The sequence below is a fragment of the Melospiza georgiana genome, chromosome 26, assembly GCF_028018845.1.
Source record: "Melospiza georgiana isolate bMelGeo1 chromosome 26, bMelGeo1.pri, whole genome shotgun sequence".
Classification (NCBI taxonomy): Eukaryota; Metazoa; Chordata; class Aves; order Passeriformes; family Passerellidae; genus Melospiza; species Melospiza georgiana.
Window position 1 is genome coordinate 3,707,887 of NC_080455.1, and position 14,677 is coordinate 3,722,563.

At 52.8% G+C, this 14,677-nt stretch overlaps 1 protein-coding gene across 1 annotated transcript in view; it reads left to right on the forward strand.

Moving 5' to 3' along the window:
- Positions 1 to 13,626: 13,626 nt before the first annotated feature.
- The window catches only part of ADAMTS10 (ADAM metallopeptidase with thrombospondin type 1 motif 10), a 57,387-nt gene continuing 56,336 nt past the window's right edge, over positions 13,627 to 14,677 (forward strand). The window contains exon 1 of the mRNA XM_058040671.1: positions 13,627 to 13,742. Within this exon, the coding sequence (XP_057896654.1) occupies positions 13,655 to 13,742 (88 nt within the window). The 5' untranslated portion in view covers positions 13,627 to 13,654. The remainder of the gene's footprint in view (positions 13,743 to 14,677) is intronic.

Here is a 14,677-nt window from a genome sequence, read left to right on the forward strand (position 1 = left end):
TGCTCCAAGCCCTGTCCAGCCTGGCCTTGGACACTTCAGGGATGGGACATCCACAGCTTTACACTTCTATCTGTCACAATTATCAATGTTGTGTTGCTTACTCTTACATCGTAGCTTGATTTAAAAGGAAAAATGACTTAAAATTAATCTATTCCTGAGCAGTCCTGCAAATCTTTCTGAACTCAAGCGCTCCTAATTGTTGGTCCCAAATGAGCTAAACTGGCAGGTGAAGTCCTGGCCTCGTCCTGTGGGATTTGGCCACCTCAGTGGCTTTGGCTTTGTCCAAAATGTAAGTCCAGAGGATGAGTTCAGTCCTGTCAGGGTTAGGAACTCTTCATTCCCTGGTCGTGGAGGAAGGAGCTGCACCTGGGCCATATTTCCCTGAGTAAAGAACCTACAAGGAGAGGGAAAGGGCCCAAAATCTCTGCCCAGCAGATCTCCTGGAGCTCCCAAGGAGCCTGGACATGATCTGCAGGTCTGTAAGGGCTGGAGGGATCCCACAGCTGAAGAGTTCTGCAAAGCTTCATCCCACAGGAGGCATCCCTGCTCCTGCAGGGCTCCCCTGACATGGGGGTGATGCCTTGAGGAGCTGAAACAGAGGTTAGGGGGAGTTCAGAGGAATAAAGTGGACATTTTATTGAAATGCCCTCCAAGGCCACACCCTGGCAGTGCCACGGCCACAGTTGTGGCTCTGCCCAGGTGGCTCCAAGATAGAAGCAAAAAGGGCTTGGCCACAAGATCTCATATCTTTATAAGTTTTAGTCCATTTGCATATAGGAGTTAACTGTCCAATTAACAGCTTCCAATTATGAAGTTTCATCCTCCTTGCTTGCTTGCCTGCCCTCCTCTTTTCACGTTTTTGGGCTTTGAGCCTGAAGATTGAAGGGATTGTCCTTGAGCCTGCAGCTGGAATAGGATTGTTTTGTCTTCACCAGCCTGTGAAGAGATCCTAGTATAAATCCTACATAGGATATATATAGGATATAGGACATTTATAGATATATTTATAGGATATATATAGGATATAGGATTATATATATAGGATTATATATATATAGGATTATATATATAGGATATAGGATATATATAGGATATAGGATATATATAGGTAAAAGGATATATATATATCCTTAATATAAAGCTAAAAGCTGCACACCAAGACAGAACAGAAAAGCCTAAAACCCAAGCTGCCTTGGGGATTGTGGATGCCCAGAGCAGCTGTGGCTGCCCTGGATCCCTGGCAGTGCCCAAGGCCAGGCTGGGCAGGGCTTGGAGCAGCCTGGGACAGCAGAAGGTGTCCCTGCCATGGCAGGGGAATGGAACTAAATGAGTTTTAAGATCTCTTCTCACCCAAACCATTCTATGACTGGGGTATGGCCCTGTCCTACAGCCTGGGTGACAAAGAGCCAAATTTTGGTTGTGACACTCGGTGTGAGATCTGTGACAGCTGCTTGGGAGCTGGAGCTGCACCAGCCACATATCCCTGCCTCAGCTGGGGCTCACAGCATGAGCAGGTCCCTCCTGGAGAGGGCCGGGCTGGTTGTGCAGGTGAGCCCAGCTCGCTGCTGGCACACGGGGCTGTTTGTCTTTATGCAAGCCCAGGGCTCGGTGCCCCGCGGGGATGGGTTGTGTAAGCACCGGCACGGCTGGAGGGGAACTGCGGGAGCCAGCCCTGCCGGGATGGGAATGAGAGCAGAGCCAGCCCTGCCGGGATGGGGATGAGAGCCAGCTGTGCCAGGATGGGAATGAACCAGCCCTGCCAGGATGGACAAAGAAGCCAGCAGTCCTGGGATGGAGAGAGGAGCCAGCAGTGCTGGGATGGAGAGAGGAGCTAGCTCTGCCGGGATGGAGATGAGCCAGCAGGGCCGGGATGGGGATGAGCCAGCAGGGCCAGGATAGAGATAAGAACCAGCCGTACCAGAATGGAGAAAGGAGCCAGCCGTGCTGGGATGGAGAGATGAGAACCAGCCTTGCCGGGTTGGAAATGAGCCAGCTCTGCCAGGATGGAGAGAGGAGCCAGCAGTCCCAGGATGGGGATGAACCTGCCCTGCCGGGATGGGGATGAGAGCCAGCCCTGTTGGGATGGAGATGAACCAGCCGTGCCAGTATGGAAAGAGGAGCCAGCCCTGCTGGGGTGGAAATAGAAGCCAGCAGTGCCAGGATGGAGAGGAGCCGACAGTCCTGGGATGGGGATGAACCAGCCCTGCCAGGATGGAGATGGCCGAGTGTGCCTCTGTTTCCCTGCCCACTCTGAGGTGTGAGTGCTCCCAGCCTTTCCCAGAGCCCTTTCCTGGCAGAGCCCTGGTGCTGCTCCATGCCAGGAGGAGCAGCAGAAGCACGGGGAGAGCTGCCTGTGCACAGGCCCAGGAGGTCTGGATTCTCTCCTGGCTGTGCTGAGCCCCACAGAGAGGGAGCATTTCGTGGAGGCAGAGGTGGCCACGGAGATGCAGGGTATAAAAATGGCATTTGTATGGAATATCTGTACTCCATGGATGGCAGGGCACAGAGGGGTGGGCATCAGACCTGTCTGCAGGTAGTGTGTGCATACAAAGAGTTATCAACGTGTATCCATGTGCAGATAACATCTATCTCCATGCAGATAACATGTATCCCCATGCAGATAGCATGTAGCTTCATGCTGTTAACCCATTATCACATGCAGATAACATGTATCCATGCCCAGATAATGTCTGTGCCCATGCAGATAAGATCTATTCCGTGCAGACAGTGTGTATCCTCATGCTGATAGCATATTATCACATGAAGATGAGTATCCATATACAGATAATGTCTGTGCCTAGGCAGATAAGATCTGTTCAATGATCTATTCCATAAGATCTGTTTCATTATGTATCCCATGTGATTTATTCCACCATCTGTTCCATAAGATCTATTCCATCGTCATGCAGATGAGGTGTTATCCATGTGCAGATAACACCTATCCCTATGCAGATAACATGTATCCTCATGCTGATAATGTGTTATCACATACAAATAATGTGTATCCATGTGCAGATAACATCTATCCCCATGCAGATAACATGTATGCCCATGCAGATAACATGTATGCCCATGCAGATAATGTGTATCTGCATGTGATAACATTGCAGATAATATCTATCCCCATGTAGATAACATGTATCCCCATACAGATAGCATGTATCCTCATGCTGATAACATGTTATCACATGCAGATAGCATGTATCCATGTGCAAATAACCTTTAATCCGCATTAAAACTCCACCTATCCCCATCCTCTTACCCCCAAGCCGCTGCAGTTGTGCCCTGGGTGCATGTGGGTGGCACGAGTGTCCCTTCACTCCTGTGACATGTGTGTCCCTGTGTGGTGGGGGGATGCACCATTAATGACTAACACGCCGTTGTTAATGACTGGCACGCAGCTAATGAGTGGCACTGGGTTAATGCCGTTGTTAATGACTGGCACGCCGTTAATGACTGCCCAGCCCGGCCTCTCTCTAATCCCGCCGCTCTGTGCCTGGCTGCAGCCAGCGAGGAGAGCGGTGGCAGAGCGCCAGCAAGTCTGGGTCACATGGAGAGGCTCCAAACTATTGCATAAGTCCCGTCTGAGAGTGGACCTGCCTGGTGGATCCTCTCCCGAAAGCAGGAGCAGTCCCAGGATGGGAGCTCTGGGACTCTTGGTGCCCAGCTTCCCCCAGGGTGGAGTTGTGGCACTGCTCTGGCAGCTCCAGCCCTGCCCCAGGCCCAGCTCCCCATCCTGCGGAGGATCTGAGCTGGCATTTCCCTCCTGCTTTCTTGCTGAGGACCTCCGAGCATTTTACCACACTTGGAGGAGTGCAATGACCCCAGCGTTCCAGATAGGGCCAGGTCCTTATGTAACACAGGGATAGGATTTCCAGAGAGCCAAGCAGGCTGTGTCAGAGCGAGGTCGCTGCTCCCAGCTCTCCTCCCCCTGCCCTGGCTTTGGCACAAGCTCCTTTTGCCCCTTTGCTAGCAAAATTAAAGATTTTGGAGAGGAGCAAGGCGGGGGGTTCGGCCGTTTCCTCACTGGGATTGCGCTGAATAGATTTGACTGTAAAATAATTATCATGGTTTTGGGGGAAAAAAAATCAAAAACCAACCCTCCTCCCACACAGTGCTGGAGTGAGCCCAAAGCCCCGTGAAGCTGCTGTACAAAGGGATGCAGGGTGTGCCCGGCCAGGGCCGGCTGTGGAGCACCATGGAGAGCCTGGAAGGGGGAGGTGGTGCTCCAAACGCAGGGATAGTGTGCCCCTGGCACCCAGGCTGGCACTGGGGTGCTGGCAGGGAGACAGAGATAGTAGAATATTACCAATATTGAAGACAGTATGTGCCTGAACTTGTCTGGCCTTGCTGCTGAACCAAATAGGGGCGACTGTGGTGTTTCACCCCACAGACACTTTTGGCTGTTGGGTGTGTGGTGTTTCACCCCACAGACACTTTTGGCTGTGGGATGTGTGGTGTTTAACTCACAGACACTTTTGGCTGGCTGGGTGTGTGGTGTTTCACCCCACAGACACTTTTGGCTGTGGGATGTGTGGTGTTTCACCCCACAGACCCTTTTGGCTGGCTGGATGTGTGGTGTTTCACCTCGCAGACCCTTTTGGCTGGCTGGGTGCTGCAGCTGGGCCCATGGGGACAAGTCCAGGCCTGCAGGAGCTCTGGTGGTGCTGGGATGGAGCTTTCCCCCATAGCAGGGGCTGCTCCTCAGGTTTCCCTCTGTGGAGAAGCTTTAAGGTGAAGGTCAAGGAAAGGAGTCGGTTCTGAAGGAGGGTTTGGATCCAGAGCTTTATTCTGGCCCACAGCTTCTGAATGCAGCACCAGCTCCAACAGAACTCCCTGAGCCCGTGGTTGTTGCTCCTTTAACCCCAGGGAGAGGGGCAGGGAAGGGGCAGGGAGCCACCAAGCAGGGACAGGAGGGGAGGGACAAAGGGACAAAGGACACCTGGATAGCCCAATGCCCCCCAGGGGTAGAGGGCATCCTTTGGATCTGCCAATCCCTTCTGGAATGCCAGGACTGACAGACAGTGCTGGGAGGGGAAAGGAGAGGTGACTGACACACCTGGGAGGGAATTATCAGGGGAGGAACCCGAGGTTGTGAGACAAACCCTGAAATCACAATGCAACACAGAGACCCCGGCTCAGAGCCCTCAGCTCTTAGGGTCACGCTGGCAGTGTTGGTCTGCATTTCCCACATTGCTGGGGAGAGCCTTTGGATGGGCTTGGATCTGATTTTAACGGTGTGAAAATGGCACCTCGCCTCCTGGGAAGCTGAAATGGGACTCACAGTCACTCGGGTGTGCAAAGAAAGCTATCAAGGGGAGGTGAATCAGCCCTCGAAAGGAGAGGGGGGCCGCACTGAGCATCCTGGGGGTCAGCAGGGAAGGGACAGGCAGAGTTGGCATTGCAGCAGCTGGGATTGCTGGCAGGGGTGAGGAGAGGGACTGCAGGGCAGCCAAAGGGTGGCTGCAGGCAGGAGCCACCCCAGGCTGGAGGCTGGAGTGTTCTGGGAACAGGGATAACTCCATGTTTCTAATTCCTCACTCGCCGTGGCCTCAGAGAGGCCACACTTGGAGCAGCCCAGCAGATCATGGCTCAAGTTCTTATTCTGTGTTCTGCAGACCTGTGACTTTAACCCCTTTTACTCGCAATTTGCAGATGCTCCTGGCAGCAAAAAAACACTGATTTCTGTGGGTTTAACCCCTGGTGCTGCCCTAGAGCTGAGAAATGACTTCCCAGTGGAAGTCCTGTCGTGCTGGCAAGATCACTGCAGGGGAGACTTCTGCCATCTGCAGCTCAGCATGTTTTCCACTTGGCAGCCCTGCCAAATATTTTGTCGGGACTATCAGGACGTTCTTTCTCCTGCTGGAAGCCAGGGAGGTCTCTGGGACAGTTTTGCATCCCCCACGTGCTCAGCCCTGCGGGGGGAGCGGGGCTCTGTGTTCCATCCCCAGGAACGTGCAGGGACCTGCCCGGAGCTGCCAGCTGGGAGCTGGGAGGTGCCCGAGCATGCAGGGAACACCCAGAGCCCGGGGATGCAGGGGCTGAGACCCCCCCAGAAAACACAGAAATGCAGCAGGACCTGCCCCTGCCAGGCCCTGGGGTGTGCAGAGAGAGGGGTGAGGAGGAGCAGGGATGGAGAGATGATGATAAGGGTTTGAACATCACTGGTTGGGCCAGGGAGGGATTGTCCCACTCTGCTCTGCCCTGGGGCAGCCTCAGCTCCAGTGCTGGGGGCACTCTGGGCACCACGAGATCAGAAGGACCCAGAACTGTTGGAGAGTGCCCAGAGGAGGGACACGGAGCTGGGGAAGGGCTGAGGAGCAGCTGAGGGCACTTGGCTCGTTCAGCTGCAGCCCAGGAGACTGAGGGGAGGCTCCTCGGGGGCTGCAGCTCCTCCCCAGGGCAGGCACAGGGGCAGGGGCTGAGCTCTGCTCTGGCACAGGGACAGGAGCCCAGCAAGGGCTGCAGCTGTGCCAGGCCTTGGCATGGAGCTCAGGGCAAGGTTCTGCCCCCCGAGGCTGCTGGGCACTGCCCAGGCTGCCCAGGGAATGGTGCCAAGGCTGCCAGAGCTGCAGGAGCTCCCAGGGCTGCTCAGGGTGGGGGTGTTGGGGTGGCTGGGCAGGGACAGGGGCTGCACTGATCATCCCTGAGGGTCCCTTCCCACTCAGGATATCCCATGGTCTTTGGTTCAGTGATTCTGGAGCACCAGGAGAGGCTGAGGGAGCTGGGAAGGGGCTCAACCTGGAGAAAAGGAGGCTCAGGGGGAACCCTGTGGCTCTGCACAACTCCCTGACAGGAGGGGATAGCGGGGGGTTTGGGCTCTGCTCCCAGGGAACGAGCCATGGGACACAGCCTGAAATTGCCCCAGGAGATGTTCAGATTGGATATGAGGAAAAGTTTCCTCACTGGAAGGGTGAAAGTTGATTCCAGCTGAGGCTTTACAACCAAAACCTGTGGCCCTCTGATGCCTTGTGAGGGCTGAGCTAGAACAGAGACCAGACAGAGCTAAAGCATAAAGCAGGGATTTATTGAAAGGCCTCAATGGATGCACCTTGGGTAGCACAGGAGCCCAGCCAGGGCTGCACCCAAGATGAATCAAAATGGTCACAAAATGCACAACAGGTCACAGGGTCTCTCACTTTGATCAGTTCTGCTCCATTTGCATATTTGAGTTAATTGTCTAATTCCAACCCCTGCCCATGCAGTCCCATCCTGCTTGTTTTTCTCTCTCCAGCCCACGGTGTTTGTGCTCTTGGGCCTGAGATTTGGATCATTTGTCCTTGGTCCCCAGCTGGAGCAGGAATTGTTTTGTCTCCCTGCTCTGTGCACAGAGCTCACCATCCCCTCTATGAAGCCCAGACTCACCCACGAAAGCAGCACAGAATCTGAAAAGTACAAAACCTCAAACCTGAGGTGTCATCTGCACAGAGCAGCGATGGCAGGTGACAGGGGCACTGTTCTTCTGGTGACTTTAGGAGCAGCACCCAGGAGCTACAGGCACTCAGGGGCTATTGTGTGTCCTGGAGGGCAGCAGGAGAGAGCCCACTGTGGGTAGAAGGGGATCCATGTGGGTCCTTTTTTCAGGAAAGCCTGAAAAATCTGCTGCTGCTGCTACCAAGTGCCCTCCCTGCACTGGCACAGCCCCTGAGCCCAAATTCCAGTCCCCTGCAGCCCCTGCTGTGTTTAGGTTGGATTCCATCAAAAATGAGGCCTGTGGGGCCAGCCTGGGGCTCAGAGCTCTTCCCCCAGAGATAAACTTTGACCTGGTGGAACAAATCCCAGGCTGGAGCAGCTGGAGGAGCAGAAACCCCTGTGGTGCTGTTTGTAGGGGCTGCCAGGGCTGCTGTGGGGCTAAGCAGCCCCTTGGGAGGGTCAGGGAGCACCTGGGGCCAAAAAGGGATCAAGCTGTGAGTTGTGGCGCCATGATAACCCCAATAACCCCAGAGTGGTTATAGGGTGATGTCAATTCCCCATTTTACACAAGAATAAAGAACCTTGAGGTTTTCATTCCTTAAAATAATGCAGCCCAGAAATGCTGTTGGGGTGGTGCAGCTGTGGGGACCTGCTCCCACTGTTTTCCCACTGCTTTCCTACTGTTTTCCCACTGCTTTCCTACTGCTTTCTCACTGTTCCCACTGTTCCCAGTGCTCCCACTGAGGTGCTGTTCTCACTTCTCCACAGCTCCCAGTGCTCCAAATTCTCCCACGTCTGAAAGATGTCAGTGGAAGGCCTGGTAGGGGGGGCACTAAAAGTATTTCCTCTCCGGCGAAAGTTGGAAGCAGAAATCTGTGTTTGTATTTATTTCTCCCTCAGAAAAGAAAGGAAAAAAAAAGGGATAAGGACACCTGAGCTCATAATTTGCAAAAGTTGGATGAGAAACCTGGAAGCCGCCGGGTCCTGCATCTTTAAAAGCAGTTAAATTCCTCTTCCCTGCACTAGGAGGCACCTTGAACCTTCCTCTTGGCCCCGAGCATCGCCCATCTGCTTCCTATTACCTTCCCCAGCGCTGCTGGAGCCGGCCCAGCAGCCGGGGAGTTCTGTCTGCAGCTGGGAGCAGCTCTCATCTCCCTGCTCCTTCTTCTCTCCTCGCTTCATCCCAGCTGGAATTTCACCCCTTTCCCAGCCCCTTCCTTCCCGGCACTGTTTGGGGTGGCAGGAGGTGAACTGGAGCTGTGGTGGCATTGTCCGCTGGCGTGGTGGCGTTGTCCCTTGGTGTCATTCGGGTTCACTCGGCCAAAGCCACCCTTGGCACCGGGAGCCGGGAGCGTCAGCCCGAGCCGAGCCTGCCAAGGACAGCGAATTCCTTGGGAAGGAGCAGATCGGAAGCGGCCCAAGCGAGGGAGGCACGAGACCAGAGAGGTCACGCCGTGTCCCCAAGCTGTCCCCAAGCTGTCCCTGAGTGTAGGAGCGTTGGGGTAGGACGGTGGGGATGGACGGAGACGAGAGATCTCTGCAGCCAGGTTGTGGAACTTGGGGTTTATTGCAAAGGGCCTGGGTGCAGGGCCCTGCTGGGAGCTGCCAGGCACAGCTCAGAGTAGGCCCCAAAGAGGGAGAGAGAGATAAGAGAGTGGTAAAGAGAGAATGAGAGTAAAAGAGAGGATCAGAGGGTGAGATTTGCGTTACAATGCAATAAATCTTCTTCTGGCCCTGGAATTTGAGGTTTATTGCAAAGGGCCTGGGTGCAGGGCCCTGCTGGGAGCTACAGCCACAGCTCAGAGCAGGCTCGAGAGAAGAGAGGGGTAGAGAGGTGAGAGGGTAAGAGAGTAAAAGGGTAAGAGTGTAAAAGGCAAGAGAGCAAAGTTCCTGTTACAATACAATAAATCATCTTCTGTGTTGAATATTCTGATTCTCACTAACCAATGTAGTACAATATACAAATCCTATAGCATTTACATACAGCCTATAAGAATCATTACATTACCACACTGTGTTATATTTTAAACCCTCAAAACTCCTCTTTGGGCCCCTTCTGCCAAGCTGGTAGGGTCTGCTCTGACCCTTGGGTCTGTCTGCAAGCAGAGGCTGTTGTTCCATCAAAAGGGGATTACCTCCATCTGGCCACACCATTGTTTTCCCGTTGTTCCGTAACTGAGGAATCTCAACGCTTGCTTTGATTTCAATCTTGCTTATAGTTTCTATATTCTCAAAATCTTTTGCCAGACAATCATAAGGCTTTCCTGTTTCATCTTCCCCAACACACAAGGTGTCCCCAAGCTGTCCCAGCCTGGCCCGTGGCACCCCCCTGTCCTGCCGGGGCTCCGCGATCCTTGGGATTGTACTGTGAGCTGCACAGTGGGGTTATGGAAAACTTGGTAGGGATGGAAGCACCAGAGTTCCTCTGGCTCCTGGGCCTTCCTCTTGGTGCTCCTCCTGCTCCTGGGAGCTGGATCTGCCCACGGGGAGAGAGCCAGGATCCACCTGTGTGGAGAACACCTTTCTCCAGGTGCTCCTGCTGCTCTTGGACTCTGGCAATGAAGCCCCTCTGGGAAGGGGCCGTGTTTTCCCAGCTGCCTGGAGGGAGGGATCACAGCCGGGCCCTTCCCCCAGCCTGGCCCGCAGGATTTTTTTGCAGCTGTAATTCCTGCCTTGTGCTCCTCCCAGCGCTTCTCCTTCCCCCAAGGTCAAGGCTGCGGGCTCCTGGCGCCGGGGCTGCTTCCCAACCACAGTTCCAAGGGATGCTGAGGGGCCGGGAAGGGCAGAGGGGACATGGGGAGGGTCATGGAGAGGCAGGGGGAGGATGGGAAGCCTGGAGGAAAAGGGTTTGACAGCTGGAAAACAGGGGAAATCAGTTGTGTGAAGCCCAGGAGAAAATACACTTGTCTTGGTTTGGAAAGACACGAGTCTGCTAAGGAAGGCAGGAGCCTCCCTGAAATGGAGAATGTAAACCCTCCCCACTCCTCCAAATTGCTGTAAATTTTAAATCAAGGGGGCTCTCTGGCAAAAATATGGGAGCAGGAAATAAAAGTTCCTTAATAGAGAAGAAAAATAAAGAGATAAAATAAACAATGCAGTACACTAGAACAACACTGACAGAGTCAGAACCCAACCTGACACCCTGTGGGTCAGGCTGTTGGCAGCAGTCCCATTGGAATTGTGGCTGCAGCCCTCCTGCAGTGTCAGGGGTGGTTCTGTTGGAGCAAGGGGGTCCAACAGAAGGATGTATTCTTCCTCCAAAGATCCAGTGGAAGAAGAGGCAGCTGCTGTTCCTCTGGGGAATCCCATGGAGAAAGCTGTGCTGGTGTCTCAAAAACCGCTGGATTATATCCAGGTAGCAATGCTTGGCTCCTCCCTCTGGGCTCACATCTCCCAATGGGATGCTGTAGTTCTTATCAGCCATGCAGGGACATTCCATAATCTGTTATCAGCAGATGTCCCCTCCTGAGGGAGGAGTGAATGTGGTCACTCAAAGAGAGAGATAAGGCAAACTGCCCACTTGACAAAGATAATCTGCCATACAGATGGCAATTGAAAATATATTGCATTGCAATCCTCAACAACACTTTACTGGGCTCTGTGGGTTTTGGAGCTGTGACAGGATTGAAAAGCTGGAATCGCAAGCTTTGGGAGATGCTGGAAAATGCAGATTTAGGAGAGGGTTTTGCTTGCAACTTCTCCCTTTTCCAGTTCAGTTCCCTCAGCCCCCACCTGCCTTTCCTAGCCCTGGCTGTGCCCTCACTGTGGCACCACAGGTGATGCTGTCACTAGATCTCAGCACCGTCTTTTTGGGGTGGAATGGGGCAGAATTCCTGCCTCAACCCTCTTCTCCCCACTCCCTGATTCCCCTTACCTGTCCCAGGGAAAGGAGCAGCCCAAGGTGGGAGTTGCCCCTTTCATTCTCAGGGCCACTCAAAGTTTTGGAGGACACCTCTTGTTGTGTCTGGGCTTTGCAGAGGAAAACCTGGCAAGTGGCCCCAAATGGGACTGGGGAGTCCAGGCTGAGGCCCCACTGAGGATCTTTGGCCATTCTTAACTGTAAATAAGCAGTGAAAAATCTTAATCTTTATATTATGCAACTCTGAGTTGTGTTTAAAGCTGTGTGTTTCATCTCCCACTGTTTCTGACTAGTAGGGGAAAAGAACATTAATTTAGGTTAATGGCTTTAAGCCGAAGGAGGAGAGATTTAAATGAGATTTTAGGAAGAAATCCTTCCCTGTGAGGTTGCCCAGAGCAGCTGTGGCTGCCCCTGGATCCCTGGAAGTGTCCCAGGCCAGGTTGGATGGGGCTTGGAGCACCCTGGGTAGTGGAAATTGTCCCTGCCCCTGTGGAAGGAGATAAGCTTTACGGTCCTTCCCAACCCAAACCATTCTGCAATTTCCATGATAAATTTGGGGCAGGAATCATCTCCTGGATTTGCCCTTGTACCTCTCCTATACTACCTGTGCTGGGTGTCATTCCTGCAGCACAAATACCATTCATGGCACAGTAAAGATGGGAAAACAGGAGCAGAAATTCATTTTCAGGGATTCAGATTCCCATAAGGACACGGAGGGGAGCGGGGCAGATCCCAGGAGGACCCAGCTCCCCTGCCCTGGGCTGTTTAAACCATCAAGGCAGGGTTTAAGCATTACTGGATGAGGACTACACACAGGCCCTGGCCGCTGACACCTTTGCAAAGAGCGTCCTCCTCCCATCTCCAGCCTCTTCCCATGCTTGAGAGCTCATCCCATGCTCCCAGGGAGCTCATCCTGCCTTTCCCAGGAGCTCATCCTGCCATTCCAGGGGAGCTCATCCCGGAGAGCTCATTCTGCCTTTCCCAGCCCTGCTCCAGCCCATGGGATCTGCCACCCCTGCAGGGAGGTTTGGGTTTGGCTGCTGGGTCACGCCCTGCAGCATCACCCCTGGGATATTTGGGATTCTCTGGGATGTGCTGCATTTATCCCGTACTCATTGAGTGGGTGGGTAAGAAGAAAACCCCACAGGCTTTGTACAAGTCCCCAGCATGATTTGAGTTTGATGTAATCTCCTCAGACCGAGTGGAAATTCTCTACAAGCCAGGAATCTTTCACCAGAGCAATTAGCAGAGCGTTTTAAAGAACAAATGCGATTGGAATCTCGGGATCCATTTGTGGATGGGGTTGAGAGTGAGTTCCCTGAATGAGTTCTTTGTTTTCCATCACTTTTTTAGGTTCAGCCAGCACACTTTGAGAGCAAGTGCTCTTCCCTCAGTGCGGTGACAGTCCTTAAAGTGTGTTTGAAATCCAAAGAGGATTTCTGGGTTGCTGCTCACCACACCTGCTCTCTTTAAGGGATCAGGTGACCCAGGGCACTCTTGGGGCTGCTTTTCCTGGAGGGTGCTGCAACAGGATAAAGGATTCCCATTGATCCTGAGCTCCTTTCCACAGGTAGAAGCTGGGAGAACCCCTGAGTGCAGTGCAGAGCTGATGGGGTTAATCCACCCTCAAGCCCTTCTCATCTTTTTCTTCTCTTTTCCTCTCTTTCCACCCCACTCCTGCCTCCTCCAGGACCCTGTTTTCCTCATTCCCCTGCCCGCCTCCAGTCCTTCTCCTCCATCCCTTCACTCATCCCCCTCTCCCCTGTGACAGCGTTCACAGGGGTCTCAGGTTGAGGGAAGAGATGAGGATCTGACTCCATGTTTCAGAAGACTTGATTTAGTATTTTATGATATATATTATATTAAAACTATACTAAAAGAATAGAAGAAAGGATTTCATCAGAAGGCTAGCTAAGAACAGCAAAAAAAGGAATGAATAACAAAGGTTTGTGGCTCAGACTGAGAGTCCGAGCCAACTGACTATGATTGCCATTAATTAGAAAAAACTCAATGAGACCAATCACAGATCCACCTGTTGCATTCCACAGCAGCAGATAATCAATGTTTACATTTTCTTCTTGAGGTCTCTCAGCTTCTCAGGAGAAAAAATCTTAAGGAAAGGATTTTTCATAACAGATGTCTGTGACATTCCCCTGCAGGGGCGATGCCGGGGCTGGGGATGAGCCCGTGCTGACCCCGCAGTGCTGGCCTGGCACTGCCCACCCCTGCCAGCCTCAGGAGAGCACAGAGCAGCCAAGGATGCCTGCGGAGGGACCCGGGACTCCTCTCTGGACATAAGGGGTGGCCGAGGGAGAGACATGTGGGGACAGCGCCCTCCCAGCCGGTACAGATCTCCCTGCTCCGACACGAGCGGCGCTGACCATGGCCACAGCTTGGAGGCTCCTCACCTGGACCCTCACCCTCGGCCTGGCCGGGGGCACCTTCCCCGGCTTCCCCTTCCAGTCACAAGGTAGGGGTGGGGTGGGGTGGGGTGGGATGGGATGGGATGGGATGGGATGGGATGGGATGGGATGGGATGGGATGGGATGGGATGGGATGGGATGGGATGGGATGGGATGGGATGGGATGGTGAAGTCTGTAAGAGCCTGAAAGAGAGATGCAAGGCTCCAGGTGGCTCTTCAACATGCAGTTTATTGTGTCCAAGATGTTACAGCAGTCCAGGGTCATGGGTGACAGAGCTGTGCCTACAGCTGTCAGCTCCAGCTGCAGGCAGGCCTGGAGACCCTTTGGTTTTAAAGTATATGCATTATATACTTTTCTTTTGGTTACAATGCATTAGATACTTTTCTTTGCTTAGCATCTTAATACAGTAGAACTAATCTATGCCTTAACTTTTATCTATAGCCTATCATAACTACTGTAATTACCATATTTATGTTATCATTCTCCAATCACTAAAAGTCAGTACATTACAGTCTAAGCTAGAAGTTGTTTTTCAGTTTTCTTGCAGTAGAAAATTCTGAGACCTTTTTTATACTTGTCACATTTGCTGACTTGTTTGCCTGTGCTGTCTTTCTGCTTGGTAAAAACATCTTCTTGTTTGGGGTGGGTTTATCCTTTGGTGTAAGTCATAAAAACCCCTTCTAACTAACACACCCTTTGGCTTCTTGGTTATCCAGTAAGACTGGATCTGCAATTCTTTTCTTCTATATCACAACTTGCTTCCATCTCTATCCCTTCTTCAGATTCTACATTCAAAAATCTTCCTGCCAAGCACACATATCTGTGAGACTTTCTTGTCAAACTTTCATCCTTCCCAACAGTAGTGGTTTTGGTTGTGTGCAGAGTGACATCCCTGAGGAGATGCAGTGTCCAGCCCCACAGCACCACCAGCTTCTCCCACACCACCCCACCCTCAGCTCTGGACACATATTTCCTCCTGGA